This window comes from Notamacropus eugenii, chromosome 2, assembly GCF_028372415.1.
Source record: "Notamacropus eugenii isolate mMacEug1 chromosome 2, mMacEug1.pri_v2, whole genome shotgun sequence".
NCBI classification, from domain to species: Eukaryota; Metazoa; Chordata; class Mammalia; order Diprotodontia; family Macropodidae; genus Notamacropus; species Notamacropus eugenii.
Genome location: NC_092873.1, coordinates 507,311,373 through 507,326,726, shown reverse-complemented (window position 1 = coordinate 507,326,726; position 15,354 = coordinate 507,311,373). Strand labels below are relative to the sequence as shown.

General features: G+C 52.1%; 1 protein-coding gene across 2 annotated transcripts in view; it reads right to left on the bottom strand.

The window, feature by feature from the left end:
- The window catches only part of RAD54L (RAD54 like), a 24,725-nt gene extending 9,371 nt beyond the window's left edge, over positions 1-15,354 (bottom strand). Inside the window, exons 1-6 of one of the 2 annotated variants that reach the window (XM_072649300.1) lie at positions 15,047-15,354; positions 13,039-13,121; positions 12,821-12,907; positions 10,039-10,158; positions 5,981-6,041; positions 4,533-4,668 (exon numbers count right to left, since the gene is read on the bottom strand). In XM_072649300.1, coding sequence (XP_072505401.1) covers positions 4,533-4,668; positions 5,981-6,041; positions 10,039-10,158; positions 12,821-12,907; positions 13,039-13,041 — 407 coding nt within the window. In that variant the 5' untranslated portion in view covers positions 13,042-13,121; positions 15,047-15,354. Of the gene's footprint in view, positions 1-4,532; positions 4,669-5,980; positions 6,042-10,038; positions 10,159-12,820; positions 12,908-13,038; positions 13,122-14,967 lie in introns of both variants that reach the window. The other variant, XM_072649299.1, reaches the window with a different exon arrangement.

Below are 15,354 nucleotides of genomic sequence, written 5' to 3'. Positions count from 1 at the left end.
AATACCCTGGCCACTGGCCATGCCCTACCCAAGGCGCCCTCTGACAGGATGGAGGAAAGCTGGTCACCGCCTCCCACTCTGGTTTCCTCTCACAGCATTGAGCAAATTAACAAGCTTTGATGCTAAGACAACCTATCCCTCCCTCCCACCACCCAGCCTCCCAGTGACCACCTCTGCAGGAGACACACCACTGTCCATGCCTCCCCATTCCCCCACCCTATCCCCCCGCCACTCCTCCCAAGAGCTAAGAGTCCTCACTGCTTCTCTGAAGCCTCTGCCTGGGCTGCCCAGGCTTCCTGCTTCCACCTCCCTCAGGCATCAGTCCCTCCCCCACCAATGGCACATTCATCTTTCTCAGGCACAGGCTAGACCACATAGCTCTAATGCTAAGCTCTTTACTACGCCTACAAGGCAGAATAAACTTTAGACAGCACAGCCTGATGATCAAGGCCTCTGTGGGTCTGACCCCCACTGCCCCATCTTGGTCCCATTTCCCACTCCGTTCTCCAGTCTCATTGGAGGGGATCAGCCAGTCCCTACCCATGTCTCATCTAAAACACACTCCCTACATGACCATCTGCTGAAACCCATGCCTGATGAGGCCTCCTCTGGGTAGCTCCCTGCCACTCCTCTGGCCACTGCCTGGGACAGTAGCCTGGATGGCCAAGCCTGCTCTAGACTATGCTCCAAGAAGGCAGGGCCTGGGCCACTGCACACCTTGGTCCCCCCAGCTCGGATGTTTGCATACATTCTACTCTCCCTTCCCCCAGGACAGACAGGGTCCATAGCCTTTGCTCCAAGCTCAGAGCTCCTGCAAGACCATCCTTTGGTGGGTGGCACAGAGAGCTTCCTCCTGTTCCCTCACCTCCCCCTGCCCCCAAGGCCCCACATGGTCAGTGTCTGGCACAACAGGGCCAGTCAGCCTCTCAGGAAGAGGATCGAAGGTGGCATCTCCTCTGTCCTGGTGTCCACATGATGCTCTAGTTGATCCCCTCCTGACCAAAGTGCCCAGGGAATGGATCAGAAACCTCATCTCTCTAGCACTCCCTGCCACATGTGTTGACACTACCTCATAACCCCTAATTCAGTCCAAAACCATGAAGTGCCCAAATGCCTGGGCTCGCTGCCAGCAGCTGCCCTGGCTTGGGCTCACATCCAGGAACCAAAGGCCTCTCTAGGTACACAGTCACCTCTAGCTGGGCAGTTTCCCTGCTATCAAGCAAGAAGAAGGGAACCAGGGCTAAGAGTGAGTTCAATGGAGCCTCCTGGGGGAACTAGACGTCAGGTTTCCTGGAGTCTGAGAGATAAGCAATGGAGACCTTCTGCACTGTCTCAGAGCCCTCAGCCAAAAGGCAGGTCTCCATCATCAGCTGCATCTTCCCTCCTTGATTAGCACCTGTGTTTCTAAGGCTCCATCTAACAAGGCAAAAATCTTTTTGTCCTGCTAACCCTCCTGGCTCTCTCCTCCCCACTTGTGTCACTTAAGCCTAACCAGTGATTTCTGGTCTGTATTCCCCTGACAATCACTTCATCCAGTCCTCCCTGCCTTAAGTCCAAGCTATCGGTGATCATATGAAAAAGCACTTTAAGTCACCAATAATTACAGAAATAAAGCAACCCTGCGCCTCCCATCCTTCAGATTGGTGAAGATGACAGAAGAGGTCTGGAGGAGCCAGGGACAGGCCGCTGGTGGAGCTGGGAAGCGGTCCCACCATTGTGGAGAGCAGTTTGGCCCCAATGCTAGCAAGTCCTGCTTCCCCAGGGACCCCATGTATGGCCAAAGAGATCGAAGAAAGAGGAAAAGGAGCCACGTGCGTAAATATATGGACAGCTGCTCTTTTCATGGCAGCCAAAAGCTGAAAACTGAGGCTGAACAAGTGATGGTCTACGAATGTGCTGTAATAAATGAGGAAGGGGATGTTTTCAGAGAAACTGAGAAAGACTTAGAGGAACTGATGCCACTCTGGCCACCAGGTGGCACTGAGTCCAAATCTAGCCTCACACGTTTCCTAGCTGTGTGACCCTGGACAAGTCAGGTTCCTCTTCTGTAAAAGGAGGATAATAACAGCACCCACCTCTCAAGGCTGTTGTGAGAACCAAATGAGATGATAATTGTAAACGCACTTGGCACAGTGCCCAGCACACAGTAGGCCCTACGTAAATACTAGCTATCATTAACATGAGTACTATTCACTAACACTACACAGACAAGATGAAATGGGCTGCCCCCTCGACACAGGCAGCTGACGGTCTTTTTCAGGCCACAGTCATGGCAGGGATTGGCTTGGTTTGACTACACACATTTGTAACCAGGGTTTGTCTTTCTGTCTTTCTCAATGGATTTGGGGGAGGACAGAGGGAAGTCGGGGAGGGGCGGGGGGATGGTGGTAGAATACTGATCTGAAAATAAGATAAAATTGAACTAAAAAAAAATCACCATGTTCATACATCCTGTAAACGTAGACTGTATAGATCCTGTACAAAGAAATTTTTTTCAAAACTGTCAATTGACATTTATTAAGTACCTACGTACCTACTGTGTGCTGGGCACTGCACTATACTGGAAAGCGAAAAAATACCACCTTGGCTTCCACTGAGCTCCCATTCCCTCTCCCTCCCAGCCCCAGGGCCCTGACTGGGCAGGAGACACCATGTCATCCTGAGAGAGCACACTCGCTTCCCCGGCTACTCCCAGACCATGAAGGTCCCTTCCAGCTGCCCATATCGCCCTTGCCAGACCTTAGTGGCAAGCAGCCATTCTGCTGCCTTTCCTTTAGCTGGGGGTGGAGGAGGGGTGGGAGGGGGGTTCCCCAGGGCTCCATCCTGCCCCCCCCTTTTCTTCCTAGATTATTTCCCTTGGAGATCTCATCATTTCCATGGACTCAATGATGATCTCAACACTGGCGATTCTAAGACCCATTTATCAGGCCCTAAGCTCTCTCTGGACATCTCAGACTGGATGACCCATACACATCCTGAACTCCACATGCCTCAAAGTGATCTTTCTCCCACACCTTCCCCTCTTCCTAACCTCCTTGTGACTGACAAGGGCACCAGCATCCTCCCAGCAGCCCCCCAACCCCGGCTCTAAACTAGGTGTCACCCTCCACTCCTCAGTCTCTCTTGCCTTCCACATCCAAGCAGATGCAAAGTCCTACAGTTTCTACTTTTGTAAAATCTCTCCTCTGACTCGATCCCCACTTTGGTTCAGGCCCCCATCACCTCAAGCCTGGGCTAGTACACAAGCTGCTGGGGGCCTGCCTGTCTTCAGGCTCTCCCCAAAGGATCCCCCTAAAACTCAGGTCTGACCTTGTCTCCGCACCCACTCCCCCCAGTGGCTCCCCACTCCCTCCAGAATGCCCTTTATCACCTGGTCCCTTCCTACTCTTCTAGCCTTCTTCCACCTTACATCCCCTCTCATGCTGAGATCCTCAGTGATATTGGCCTGGCTGTTCCTCCCACAACACACTTCATCTCCAGATTCTGGGCATTTTCCTTGGCTGTACTCTCTCCCTGGAAAGCCCTCCCTCCTCATCTCCACCTCTTGACTTCCTTCAAGTCCTAACTAAAATTCCCCCCTTCTCCAGGATGCCTTTCCCAACCCCCCTTAATTCCAGGGCCTTCCTGCTGTTACCTCCAGTTTATCCTGCCCACAGCTAGTTTGTTGTGGCTGTCTCCCTCACCAGATGGAGTCAGTAAGCCACAGACCCTGTGCGCTGTACAAAAGTCATCCTACCTCCCACAGAACTAGAGTCTCAGGCCTCAGTGGCATCAGGCCACACACAGGACTCTCCTGAAAGCAGGCATCCAGCCTGCTCAAGGGACCCCCATCTTCTGAGACAGCCCCTCAGGGTCAGCTTTCTGACCTCCAGGTTGCACATGTCTCAGTGCTCCCCGCTCTGCTCTCTGGGGCCGAGCAGAGCTGGGCCCAGCCCTCCCCCACAGGCAAACCCTCCAGACACCTGGAGAAATGGTCATGCTCCCCCATTATTTGCTCACTCTCCCCTATTCCCTCAATGATCCCTGTACAGATAGATGTCTAGGCCCTCCTCAACCCGTCTACCTTCTCTGGACATCCTCCAACTCATCACTGGAATCCCTAATGTGCCACCCAGAACCAAACATCAACCTCCATCCGGGGCCTCTGGAGAGAGTCCTCCCTAGGCCTGGGCACATCATTCATGCATTGATTTTCTCTGTGCCTACTGGAGACAGAGCATCAGGCCAAGGGACTGAGGGACACAGGATCAGGTCACAGCCCCTACCCTCCCAGAGCTCCCAGCCAGCAAGGAACTGCCTACACAAAGTGCTGTGCTCCAGTCAGGGACCAGCATGCATTAGATAAAGGGGCTAAGACCCCCAAGGAGGGTCAAAGAGGCTTTCTGGACCAGCTTGAGTGCCAAGCAGCCCACAGAGCACATGCCCTGAAGCCACCCAATAGCCCCAGCACCAGTGCCCTGCCTCAGAGAGCCCAACAAACACCACAGCCCCCCTGTGAGCTCCCACCCTGCCTTCTCCACCTAGTGGCTCACCTGTCAAGCTTCAGCTGGTCATGGGCACTCAGAGGCGGGGGCTCATAAAGGACCAGAGCTCCTTCCTCTAAAGGGTCGTGGAGGGCATGTCGGAGCCCTGCCCGCTTGATGCCCAAAGCCCGGAGACCCAGAGGACCTGCAAGCAATCAGAAGCCTCACTCAGCAGGGCAGCTTCTCAAATACCCCAACATTTCCCCGTTTCCTTGTTTCAGGATCATAGTTATTTACCCAGTATCACACCTCCCTCTCCCCTCATTAAGGTACCTTCCCTCCTCACAAAGTCAGGACTTAAAGCCCACACAACACAAAGAGAAGTGTAGTCCTCCCTGGTCAGTACACGCAGTAGGAGGCTGGTGGCTTTTCAGTGTCACTTGTTTACGGTCTTGGCGTCAGGTTAGTGGTCCCCTGGCTGGGCTTTCTTTGGCCTTCCCAGGTTCTCTGGATTCCCTGCATTTGCCATCACAGGCCTCATCACCCCTCAGCCTGCTGTTCTCCACTCATCACCCCTCCCTGTTTCCTGTCTCTTGTTAGCACAAAATAAGTTGCCCTATTGATTTTGGAGGATCTAGGGCTGGAGGCAGGGATATGCCCAACAATGGGAAAGGCCAAAGAATGCCTAAGGGCTACAGGAGGATGGCACCATTGCTCTCCCATGCCAACAGGTAACCTTGTTTCACTTTGAGGAAATCGTGGCCCTCCCACCCCAACCCCTGCCACCCACTAGCACCAAGCTAACCCTGGGGAACAGGCATGGGTGGAGTGAGAGGGGTGTCTAACAGTCCAGTGGCTCCCCACCACCTCCCATGGGAGAAGCAGGACCAGGGAGGGATATGAAGGCAAGTGAGCATGGCTCTCCTCAGGCACAGCACAGAGGCCTCTGGGAGATGCGCTAGTGCTTCTTTCCACTTGAAATCAGGCATGATCAATGTGCCATAATGACATGACATTTCCATGATGCTCCATGGTTCTGAGAACACTTTACATGAATGTCTCATTTCGGCATCAGCCCTGAGAGGCAATCAGTATAGTTATTCCCATTTCACAAATGAAGAAACTGAGTCCAAGGCCCTGGGCTCAAGTCCCTACTCGATGACTTCCTGTGGGATCCTCAGCAAGTCTCCTACCCTCTGTAGGCCTCACATTTGTCCCCATTAAGATGACAGGACTAGATTCATTTCAACCTCTAGATGCACAGCCCTCTTGTATACTATCACCTGCCCAGGGTCACACAGTTAATAAGCATCTGGGGCAGCATTTGAACCCAGGTCTTTGTGAGTCCAAACACATTACAATGTAGCCAGGATGTGGGGACACACAGCTAAGTAAAGGTGGCTGCGGGACAGTTGACATCCTTACCACAACTCTCGCATGACAAAAGCCCAACATAAAGGCAGCATCCCCCCACATCTGCACCTGTGCACATCTGCACAATGCACTCTCCACTTTACCTTGGTAATTGGGGATTGGGACTTTGAAGGGCTTCGATAAAATGCTCCGAATAAATGCCTCCTGCAGGGGAGAGAGGAGCACGCAGCACGTTAGTGACTGGTCCCAGCTATCTCCTAAAAGGGGGCACAGAAGGGAGCAAGGCCAGGTGTGCTTGATCAGAGCTGCGGCCTTGCAGACACATCAGGAAAATGCAGTGACAAGTGTAAACGTATTTGGTTCTCTATAGAACCTCTGGTGTATTTCATATTTCAGCCAGATGCTGCATGGAACAGGGTGCGGGATTTGGAGTCAGGAAGACCAACTCACACACTTACTAGCTGTGCCACCTTACTGCCGCCTGCCTCAGTTCCTTTATCTGTAAAATGGGCACCTAACTTCCAGGGTCACCATAAGGCTTGCAAGAGGTATTTGTTAGGCATTTTGCAAAACCTTAAGGTGCCATATCATCCAGATCTATACCTGACCACTGGACCCAGGTGGCTCTGGAAGAGAGAGTGAGGGGAATGACTCTGCACAGCCTTCCCTCCCTTAAATCCAATTCACTTGCAAGTCATGACGTCACCTCCCTGAGGTCATGGTCCTCTTCCAGAATGAAGGACAAGCAACAAAGACCATGGAAATACCAGCTAGTATTATTAGTTATAATACTCAGCAATCAGTGGGTATTCTGGAGGAAGCTTCCTCAACGGACCCTCAGGGTGGGAGAGTGGCAAGGGCCCTTGGGCCTTGCATCTGACACAGGGGAGACAATCTGCTCAAGGCCCCCCAGAGCCATCATGGAGCCCGATCTGGTCGCTCCCTGCCTCTGCCCCATCCCTGGGGGGCAGCTGACCCTGCTGAGGCTTGCTCCCCTTCTCCATCCATGCCTGGATGGCATCACTGCTCAGGGGGACAAAAGCCCTTTACACAGGCTCTCGCACTGGCAAAGTGCTTCACATGCTTCACTTGAGGGTAATCAGCAGGTACTTGTGGAATTCCTGGGTTGGCCTAACCCTGTTCCAAACCTCTCCTGTGGGAGATGGGCACCATCCATTGGCACACCTGACCTCTTCTGAGTGAGACAGGCACCATCCATTGGCATCCCGACCTCTTCTGAGTGAGATGGGCACCATTCTTTGGCATATGTGAAGGACTCTAAAGAAGCAGTGGCAGAAAGGCTGGTGGGATCACTGGTCTCTAACCTGACATGGTCTTGGAAGGGCCAGGCCTCAGCCACTCACTCCCTCAGTGTGCCTTCCTAGGCTGGGGGAATCCATCCAGTTTCACTGCACGTAGCTCCATCCCTCCACAATTCCTCAAAGCTCCTTCCAAACTTGTTCTGCTATAGCCATGAAGGTCAAGGCCACATTCTTCCCACATGCAAGATGAAAATAGACTGGCTTCGTCTGACCTCTCAGCCTGCTCTGTTTTTTGCAGGGGAAGTTTGGGAAGAGAAGCACACATCTTCAAACCCCAACTTTGTCCCCCACACCAAGTTCTCTGTTCCCAGTCAAGGACCTTGGAGGAAAGAGCAAGCTGGGAGGGGCTGGTCCATAAACCTTCTTAAATAGCTGGTTTAACAAAGATTCCCCTGCTGGCTCCATGTCTAGCAGCCGCCACTCATGATATGCCAGGCTTCGGCACATCAATTACCACCTTTTGCCCCAAGACACAGATTTTTCACTGGGACCAGGTGGAAGCCCTCCAGGAGCAGCTGCTCCAAATGACAGCTTGGCTCCTTGCCCACCCTGACCCCAGGGGGTAATTACAATATTCAGTGAAGTGGAGCCCTGCTCCAGCATGTCAGCCAGTTGGTAATGGGAGACCTGGGAGCAGAAGCCCTGAGAGTGATTTTTAAGGAGAATGAAGTATGGTCCGGAGTGATAATAGGCAAAACAGGGACAGCAAAGTGAGCCTGTGTCACAGAGGAATTCCTGCCTTTGTACTGCAGCTCTCCTCTGGCAGACAGGCTTTGATTTTCATGAATTTCTAGTAAGCTAATGCATTTTAAATGGCTGCCAAGTCATGAATATATTTCGCTAAAGAAATGGAAGGCAAGTGGGGAGGACTGAGTGCTTGCTCTGGAATTAACATGATTGCTAAGATTATGAATAGCAATGGTGGGCCGTGTGGCCACCATCACCCACAGTTCCTGTTCCTCCTTTTTACTTTGCAGGATCGCCAAGGCAGCACTGATTCCAGGCTTGTGTGTGTGGGGAGGGGCTCCTCTGCCTGGCACGCCCCTATGACTGACAGATGCCCTTCAAGAAGGGCCGAGCTCCCAGATTCACTGCCCTGTGGCTAAGCAGCGCTGATGCCCATCGGTGACAATGAGAGCCAGCAGCAGTCAGTCAGCCAGCATCAGGCCCTGTGCACACTGCAAGAGTTACACAGTCCCTGCCCTCAAGGGGCCTGTGTTCTACATTTATAGAGGAGAAAACACCAGACCCATGTAAAATAAATGCAGTGATGGAGGGGTGGCACAGGGAACAGTAACTCCTGGTGGGGCAGGAAAAGGTGAGCTGAGTGTCAAGGGGAGAACATTCCAGGCAGGGGGAACAGCGTAAGCAAAGGCAAAGAAGTGGGAAACAGGATGTCATGTGCTGAGAACACCAAGGCCAGTGTGGCTGGAGAATGAGTGAAGGAAGGAGATGGGTGATCAGCCTGGAAAGAGAAGGGCTGTACATGCCAAGCAGGAGAGCTTCTCTTTGATCTTTAGGCAGGCGTCCCAACCCACTTGGTTTTCAGTAACCCCATCCCACCCACCCCACCCCCATCCTCTGTTCAGTGGGAGAAAAAAAAACTCTTTACTTTGCAGATGCACAAAAGAAAGAGAGATTGATTTCAATAGGACAGTAGAATTAGTTCCTAATCTTGCCAGTGGCCCCTGGGAGTCACCAACCCCAGGAGGACAAGCCCTGCCCGAGGGTCAGTGGAGAGCTTCTTGAGGGGAGCCTGAAGCTCACAGAGAATGGAGGGCCCAAGAGACCCACAGGGACATCGTGGTATGAGTGGAGAGGACAAGCCACGACAAGAGCAGTTCTGGAGGGGCGGGTTGGGCAAGAGACGACTCCTAGGACATGAACACGGGTGACTGAAAGGATGAGGTGCAGAATTAGGAACCATAAGCCTAGAGATGAGAGTTGGCTCCATGGGAGCCAGGGACCAAGGATCCAGGAGCCAAGCAGGAAGAGAAGGCCTGAGGAAGGAGAGGGGTCAACAGCCCAGAACTGCAGAGAGGCAGGGAGGATGCCAGCTGACCAAGAGGGGAAGCTGGTGCTCCAGCTAGGCTGACAGGGGAAGCCTTGGAGCTGCTGAGGGGTGAAAAGTCCAGAGATCACAGCTGAGGGAGGAGTCCTGGGCATGTCACTAAGCACAAGCATCCAGGGGAGACAGGAGAACCACAACACTCTTGAGTGACTTCCTCCTTCAGCAACACAATGACAGCAGAGAAGTGATGAGGGTGACAGCTTTGGGAAGGCCTGAGGAAGGATGGCACTGGAGCTCTCATGGCCAAGCGCTTGGGCCATCCTGGCTTAGGGGGCAAGGGATTCCCAGAGAGTCCTTCTCTCAGGTTCAGGGGGAGCTGGACTGATCCCTCTGCCTCTGGAGAATCTGTAGGTATGGTCTAGGCTTGGCCTTGCCTCCTGACCTTCTCACTAAACCACAGAAAGAAGGCCAAACACCAGGGAAGTGCCCTGGGTCAGGGCTCAGAGCCCCAGTTGGCCTCAAGTCTAATGACAATGCAGCTGAAGTCAGACCACCACCAGCCAGGCCACTGGAAAGAGTCAGAGGCTTAAGGGTAGGATCACTGAGGCAGCCATCCTTTCAATATGGTACCCAATCAGCCCTGAAACAGACCTTCAATTTAGGGACATACGTTACACACCCCACATCGCCCATAACACACACTCATGATTCTCACACTCCCATGTGCATATGAGCGTGCACACGCATGCGCACACACACGCGCACACACACACGTGCACACAGGAAGAGCCAAGCAAAACCATATCCAAGGTCCTCATGTTTCTTCTCCCCCCAGCTCCTGCCTATGACCCTTTCCCAAATGACTTACATGTTGGCTGCTGTCCAGGCAGTGTGGCCTGTTAGTTAGCTGAGTCAGGGGTTTCCGAAAGGGTGACAAGAAACAATCCCGGCCATTGGCCTCGCTGCTCGATTTCCGCCTCTTGGGAGTCTAAGACAGAGAATCCAGGCCCCCAGGGGCCCATGGTATGACTGGGATGTTCCATAAGTGGAAAGTGGGGAAGTGGAGCCGCCTAAAGGGGACAAATGGTCAGCACCAGCCCTGGGTCTGTCTGTCAGTGACAGCTCCATGGGTCAGAAACATCAATCACAGTTAACAAGACCTAAATTAGGAAAAGGATTCTAGGTCCTCTGTGCTCTCCCACCCATCCAGTCACCCTGCTCAGGGCAGTTGGGGATGGGGGGCGCTGCCTAGCTGCTGGGGGGCAAGGCAGCTTCTCTGGTCCCTCACAGCTACCACACAGGCCCAGGAGGAGCCCCAGACTTCCACGAGGCCACATTCCTTTATCAGTTCATCCCACAGAGGTGCTCTACTCTGCTGGAAGTACAGGAAGGACACTTTCCCATAGCATTTTTCATCAATGCACCTTTCTCGAGTGCCAGAGAAGACCCCCTCCCCTTCTCTTCTGCCAGAGATGCTCCCATCCTTCCAGGCTCGCAGGCCCATAAACCCTGTGTTCTCTTGAAGCCCTCCCTCCCCTTCCTCCTTCCCCCTCCTGGAGCCCTTCTCCCCACAGAGCCATTCAGTCACCAAATCCCGCCATTTCCACATCTCTCACAAGCCAGCGAGACCTTCTCTCTCTCCATCAGACACTGAGTCAGACCCTCATCACTGAAGAGGCTCCCTGCCTCAAGTCTCTCTCCACTCTAATCCTTCACTCAACCACAAAGATGATTTTCTTAAAACACAGGTCTGACCATGTCACCCCTACTCACAAAACTCCAAGATCAAATGTAAAGCCCTCATCACCTAATTCCCTCTCCCCTCCATTTCCAGTCTTCTGACTCGCCAACACAACCTCTGGGACCCAGCAACACCAGCCTCCAGGCTGTGCCACAAACAAGACCCTCCACTTCTGGGCTCTAGGCATTCTCTCTGGCCGCCCCTCCCCCATGCCAAGCCTCCTGGCTTCCTTCAAGTCTCCGTTAAAATCCTTCCTTCTATTTGACCGAGCAATATCGCTACTAGGACTATATCCCCAAGAGATCATAAAAATGGGAAAGGGTCCCACATGTACAAAAATATTTATAGCAGCACTCTATGTAGTTGCCAAAAACTGGAAGTCAAGGGGATGTCCATCAATTGGGGAATGGCTGAATAAATTATGGTATATGAATGTAATGGAATACTATTGTGCCATAAGAAATGATGAACAAGAAGACTTCAGAGAGGCCTGGAAGGACTTATATGACCTGATGCTGAGTGAAAGGAGCAGAACCAGGAGAACTTTATGCACAGCAACAACCACAGTGTGTGAGAGTTTTTTCTGGTAGACTTAGATTTTTGTAATAACACAAGAACTTCTGAAAAAAAAAAAAATCCCAATGGTGGACCTCAAGGCAAAATGCCTTCCACACTCAGAGAGAGAAATATGGAAGTCACTCACATAATGTAGCAGATCATGTTTGTGTATGTGTATCTGTTTGTGTATCATGTTCTGATTTGTTATACGGATTCTTTCATTTATCTTAGTCTGACTACATAGCATGACTATAGTGAAAATATACTCAATAGGAAAGTATATGTAGAATCTATACAGAATTGTATGCAGTCGTGGGGAGGGAGGGAGGTAGTGGGGGGTGGGTGGGGAGGGATAAAATCGCAATTGTATGGCAGTGATTGTTAAACATTAAAAAAATAAAAAAATTAATAAAAAAAAAAAAATCCTTCCTTCTACCAGAAGCCTTTGTTAATTCTCTCAGTTCTAATGCCTTCCCTCTATTGATTATTCCCAGTTTGTCCTGTCTGTGTTGGTGTTCCTTGTTGTTCAGTCATATCTGACTCTGTGAGACCCCTGCCTAAGATGCTAGAGTGGTTTGCCATTTCCTTCTTCAACTCAGTTTACAGATGAGGAAACTGAGACAAAAGGGTCACATGCCCAGGGTCACACAGCTAGTCGATGTCTGAGGAAAGACTGGAACTCTGGAAGATAATTCCAGCCCCAGAGCTCTATTAACTTCAACACCTAGCTGCCCATGGTCTCGTCCGTAGCTTGTTTATACATAGTTGTCTCCCCTTTAGACTGTGAGGTCCTCAAAAGGAGGGACTATCTTTTGCCTCTTCGTATTCCCAGGCATAGTACCCAGCATATAGCAAGTGCTTAATAAATGCTTACTGAGCCAGGATTAAAGTCCAGTTCTTCTTTCACCACACTACAATGCCTTTCAGAAACAAAATCTTGTTTTTCCTAGCCCATGAAACCTCCTGACTCCAAGTATTTTCTCTGGCAGTGCCCATGTCTGGCGTGCCCTTCCTCCTCCCACAGCTTCTTCCAAGTCTCAGAGAAAGTCCCCCCCTTCCTTCTACAAGGAGCCTTCCCCATTCCTTTTTAGTCTCAGTGTCTTCATCTAAGATCATCTCAAACTTCTGCAGCTTAAAGCCTGTTTGTGCATCCAGAGCGATTTGCATTTCATCTCCCCCATTAGATTGTGAGCTCCTTGGAGGCATGGTGCCTGGCACAAAGTAAGCACTTAATGAACTGCTACCTTGATGAGGTTTTCTGACTCTGTGGCACAGGGTGGCACAACCTGCAGATGTTCACAGATGCCCAGAGCATGACTTGTGAAAAGGGCACAAAGGAGCTAGGTCTTACCACTGACTCCGGGTACCAGTCTTCTTCATCAGAGGCACTGCCCTCACACTTTCGCTTGGCAAGCTGACTGGGAGCCAGACTTCTCCTCTGCAAGAAGAAAAGGACATCAGCCTACATAAGGTCCAGGTTCTGCCTGACTCACCAAAAGGCAAGGAAACAATGGTGAATTCAGGTGGCCCAAGAAAGACAAGGCCGTTACCTGCATGAGCAATACTCACCATCCTGACTCCAAATGCAGTGGACTCTTAGGTCCCCATGGATCTGACAGCCTTGATAAATCTAAGTGTCGGGAGATGTGAGCCTACAAGAAGGGATGACAATGGTGGTTGGCAAGAGGCAGGAACCACTAAGGAGATGTAAATTCAGATGTGGGGCAGAAAAAAACAAGTAGAGGAAAAGATGAAGACTGGGGAAGAATTGCTGACTCCTGAGTTATCGGCAAACCAGACAGCACTCAATGAACAGGCACTTGGGCTCCTAGGATTTTGATATTCAGAGCCAAAAGGGGCCTCAGAAGTTACCTGGTTCAAATACTTTATTTCACAGATAAGGAAACAGAGAGGTTAACTGATAGAATGCAAATTGCTTGGGGTTTTCCCTAATGCCTAGCAGAGTATCTGGTACATAAAAGACACTTAACATTTGCAAGTTGATCAACTTGAACTTGTTCAAGATCACCCAGGTAATACTAAAGGCAAGATTTAAACTCAGATTTTCTGACTGAGAAACCCTTGAGCCCCAAACTCTATGTTTTTCTAGGTCACACTGGCTAACAGTAGGTATCCCCCAATGTTCTGTCTTGAGTCCTCATTCCCCTCTGTGCTATCTACCTCACTTGGTGATCTCATCAGCTCCCATGTCTATACACAAGATTCTCAGGTCTGTTCATCCAGTCCTAAGTTCTCTCATGACCTCAAGTCTCAAAGCTCTAACTGCCTGCTGAGAATCTCAGGTTGGATGTCCTGAAGATGTCTCAAACTTAGCATGTCCCCCATCCCTATTACTGTATATCCTCCACCCAGGCCCTCAGGTTTATAGCCTAGGAGTCACCCTGGACTCTACTGTCTCTCACCCCGCTCCCCGCCTCATGTCCAGGCCTGTCCATTTTATTTCTACAGCATGTCTTGAATATGCCCCCCCTTTCCTCTGACACTGCCCCCACCCTGGCACAGGCCCCCATCACCTCACACCTGGACTACTGTGATTGCTGCTGGGGGCAGATAGGCCAGTGCAGGGTGTCTGCCTGCCTCAGACTCTCCCCATTCCCTTCCATTCTTCATTCGGCCACCAAAGTGATTTTCCTAAAGCTCAGGTCTGATCCTGTCACCCTCCTCCTCAGTGAACCTCCAGTGACTCCCTGTCCTCTGATGTGGCATTCAAAGCCCATTACAAGCTAGCCCCTCCTCCCTTTCCAGTCCTTTCTCCTCTCCTTTGCCAGTGGCTCTGGCCTCTTGGCTCTTCCTCCTCCCAGGACACTCATCTCCAGACTCAGGAATTCTCCTTGGCTGTGCCCCCTGCCAGAGCACCCTCCCTCCACTTTCTTCAAGTCTAGACTAACCACCCCCTCCTTTGATTCTAGTGCCTCCCTCTTCCAGTACCAGCTTATCCTGCACGTTTGATAAGTACACAGGTGTTCCAATGTTTCTCCATTAGACCTCGAACCCTTCCAGGGCAGGCCCTGTCTTTGTATCCCTAGCACAGTACCTGGTATACAGTGGGTGCTTAATCAGTGCTTGTGGGCTGACTGTCAGCCCCCTCCAGGGAAGAAGGTCCTGCCCGCCCCTGGGGCAGGGGGGGCAACTCTATTAGTTGGTGGTGTGTGGAAGGAGGGGCCTGGGTTCACATCCTGCCTCTGACAATGACCCGCTGACTGTCAGGCCCTTTTCCCGCTCCGGGCCTCAGTTTCCCCAACAATCAAAGGGGGGTGTCTCGATGACCTCTGGGCCCCCCTCCCAACCGCAGGCCTGGGACCCCACGGCCTGCCCTTACCCCGCAGTCTCAGTTTCCCTATTTGTAAAGTGCGCCCGCAGCCTTGGCCGCGGCTCTTGGCCCTGGTCCCCCTCTCGGTCCGCTCCCAGGCCCAGGTCTGGCCCCGGGGTCATCCGGCCCAGCGCTTCCCACCCCGAACTCCCGCACCCCTTAGTTACCTCTTCTCGCCCGCCGCAGCACCCGCCAGAGCCCGAATTCCCGGCCCCGCCGAGCCCATCCAATCGGGTGAGGGCTTACCCAGCGCGGCCTCCCATTGGCTGCGTCCCCAGCAATCGTCACTGGCTGGGGGCGGGGCCGAAGGTGCTCCGGGCAGGAGACCGCGGAGGTGGAGTCGTGGGGGTGTCGCAATGCGCAAGCGCAGATGGAAATTGACGTCGGTTGTGCTTAGGCCGAAGGAGGATCCTGGAGCCTTAGACTGAGAAACGTCCTTGCGGAGAGGCTCGGTCCGTTGCCGGTCCGGATGGGCTTGTGAACACTCGCTGTCGCCAGTTCGCACCACAGATGGAAGAGGAAACAGGCTTCCTTCCTTTCCATTCCCTTCTATC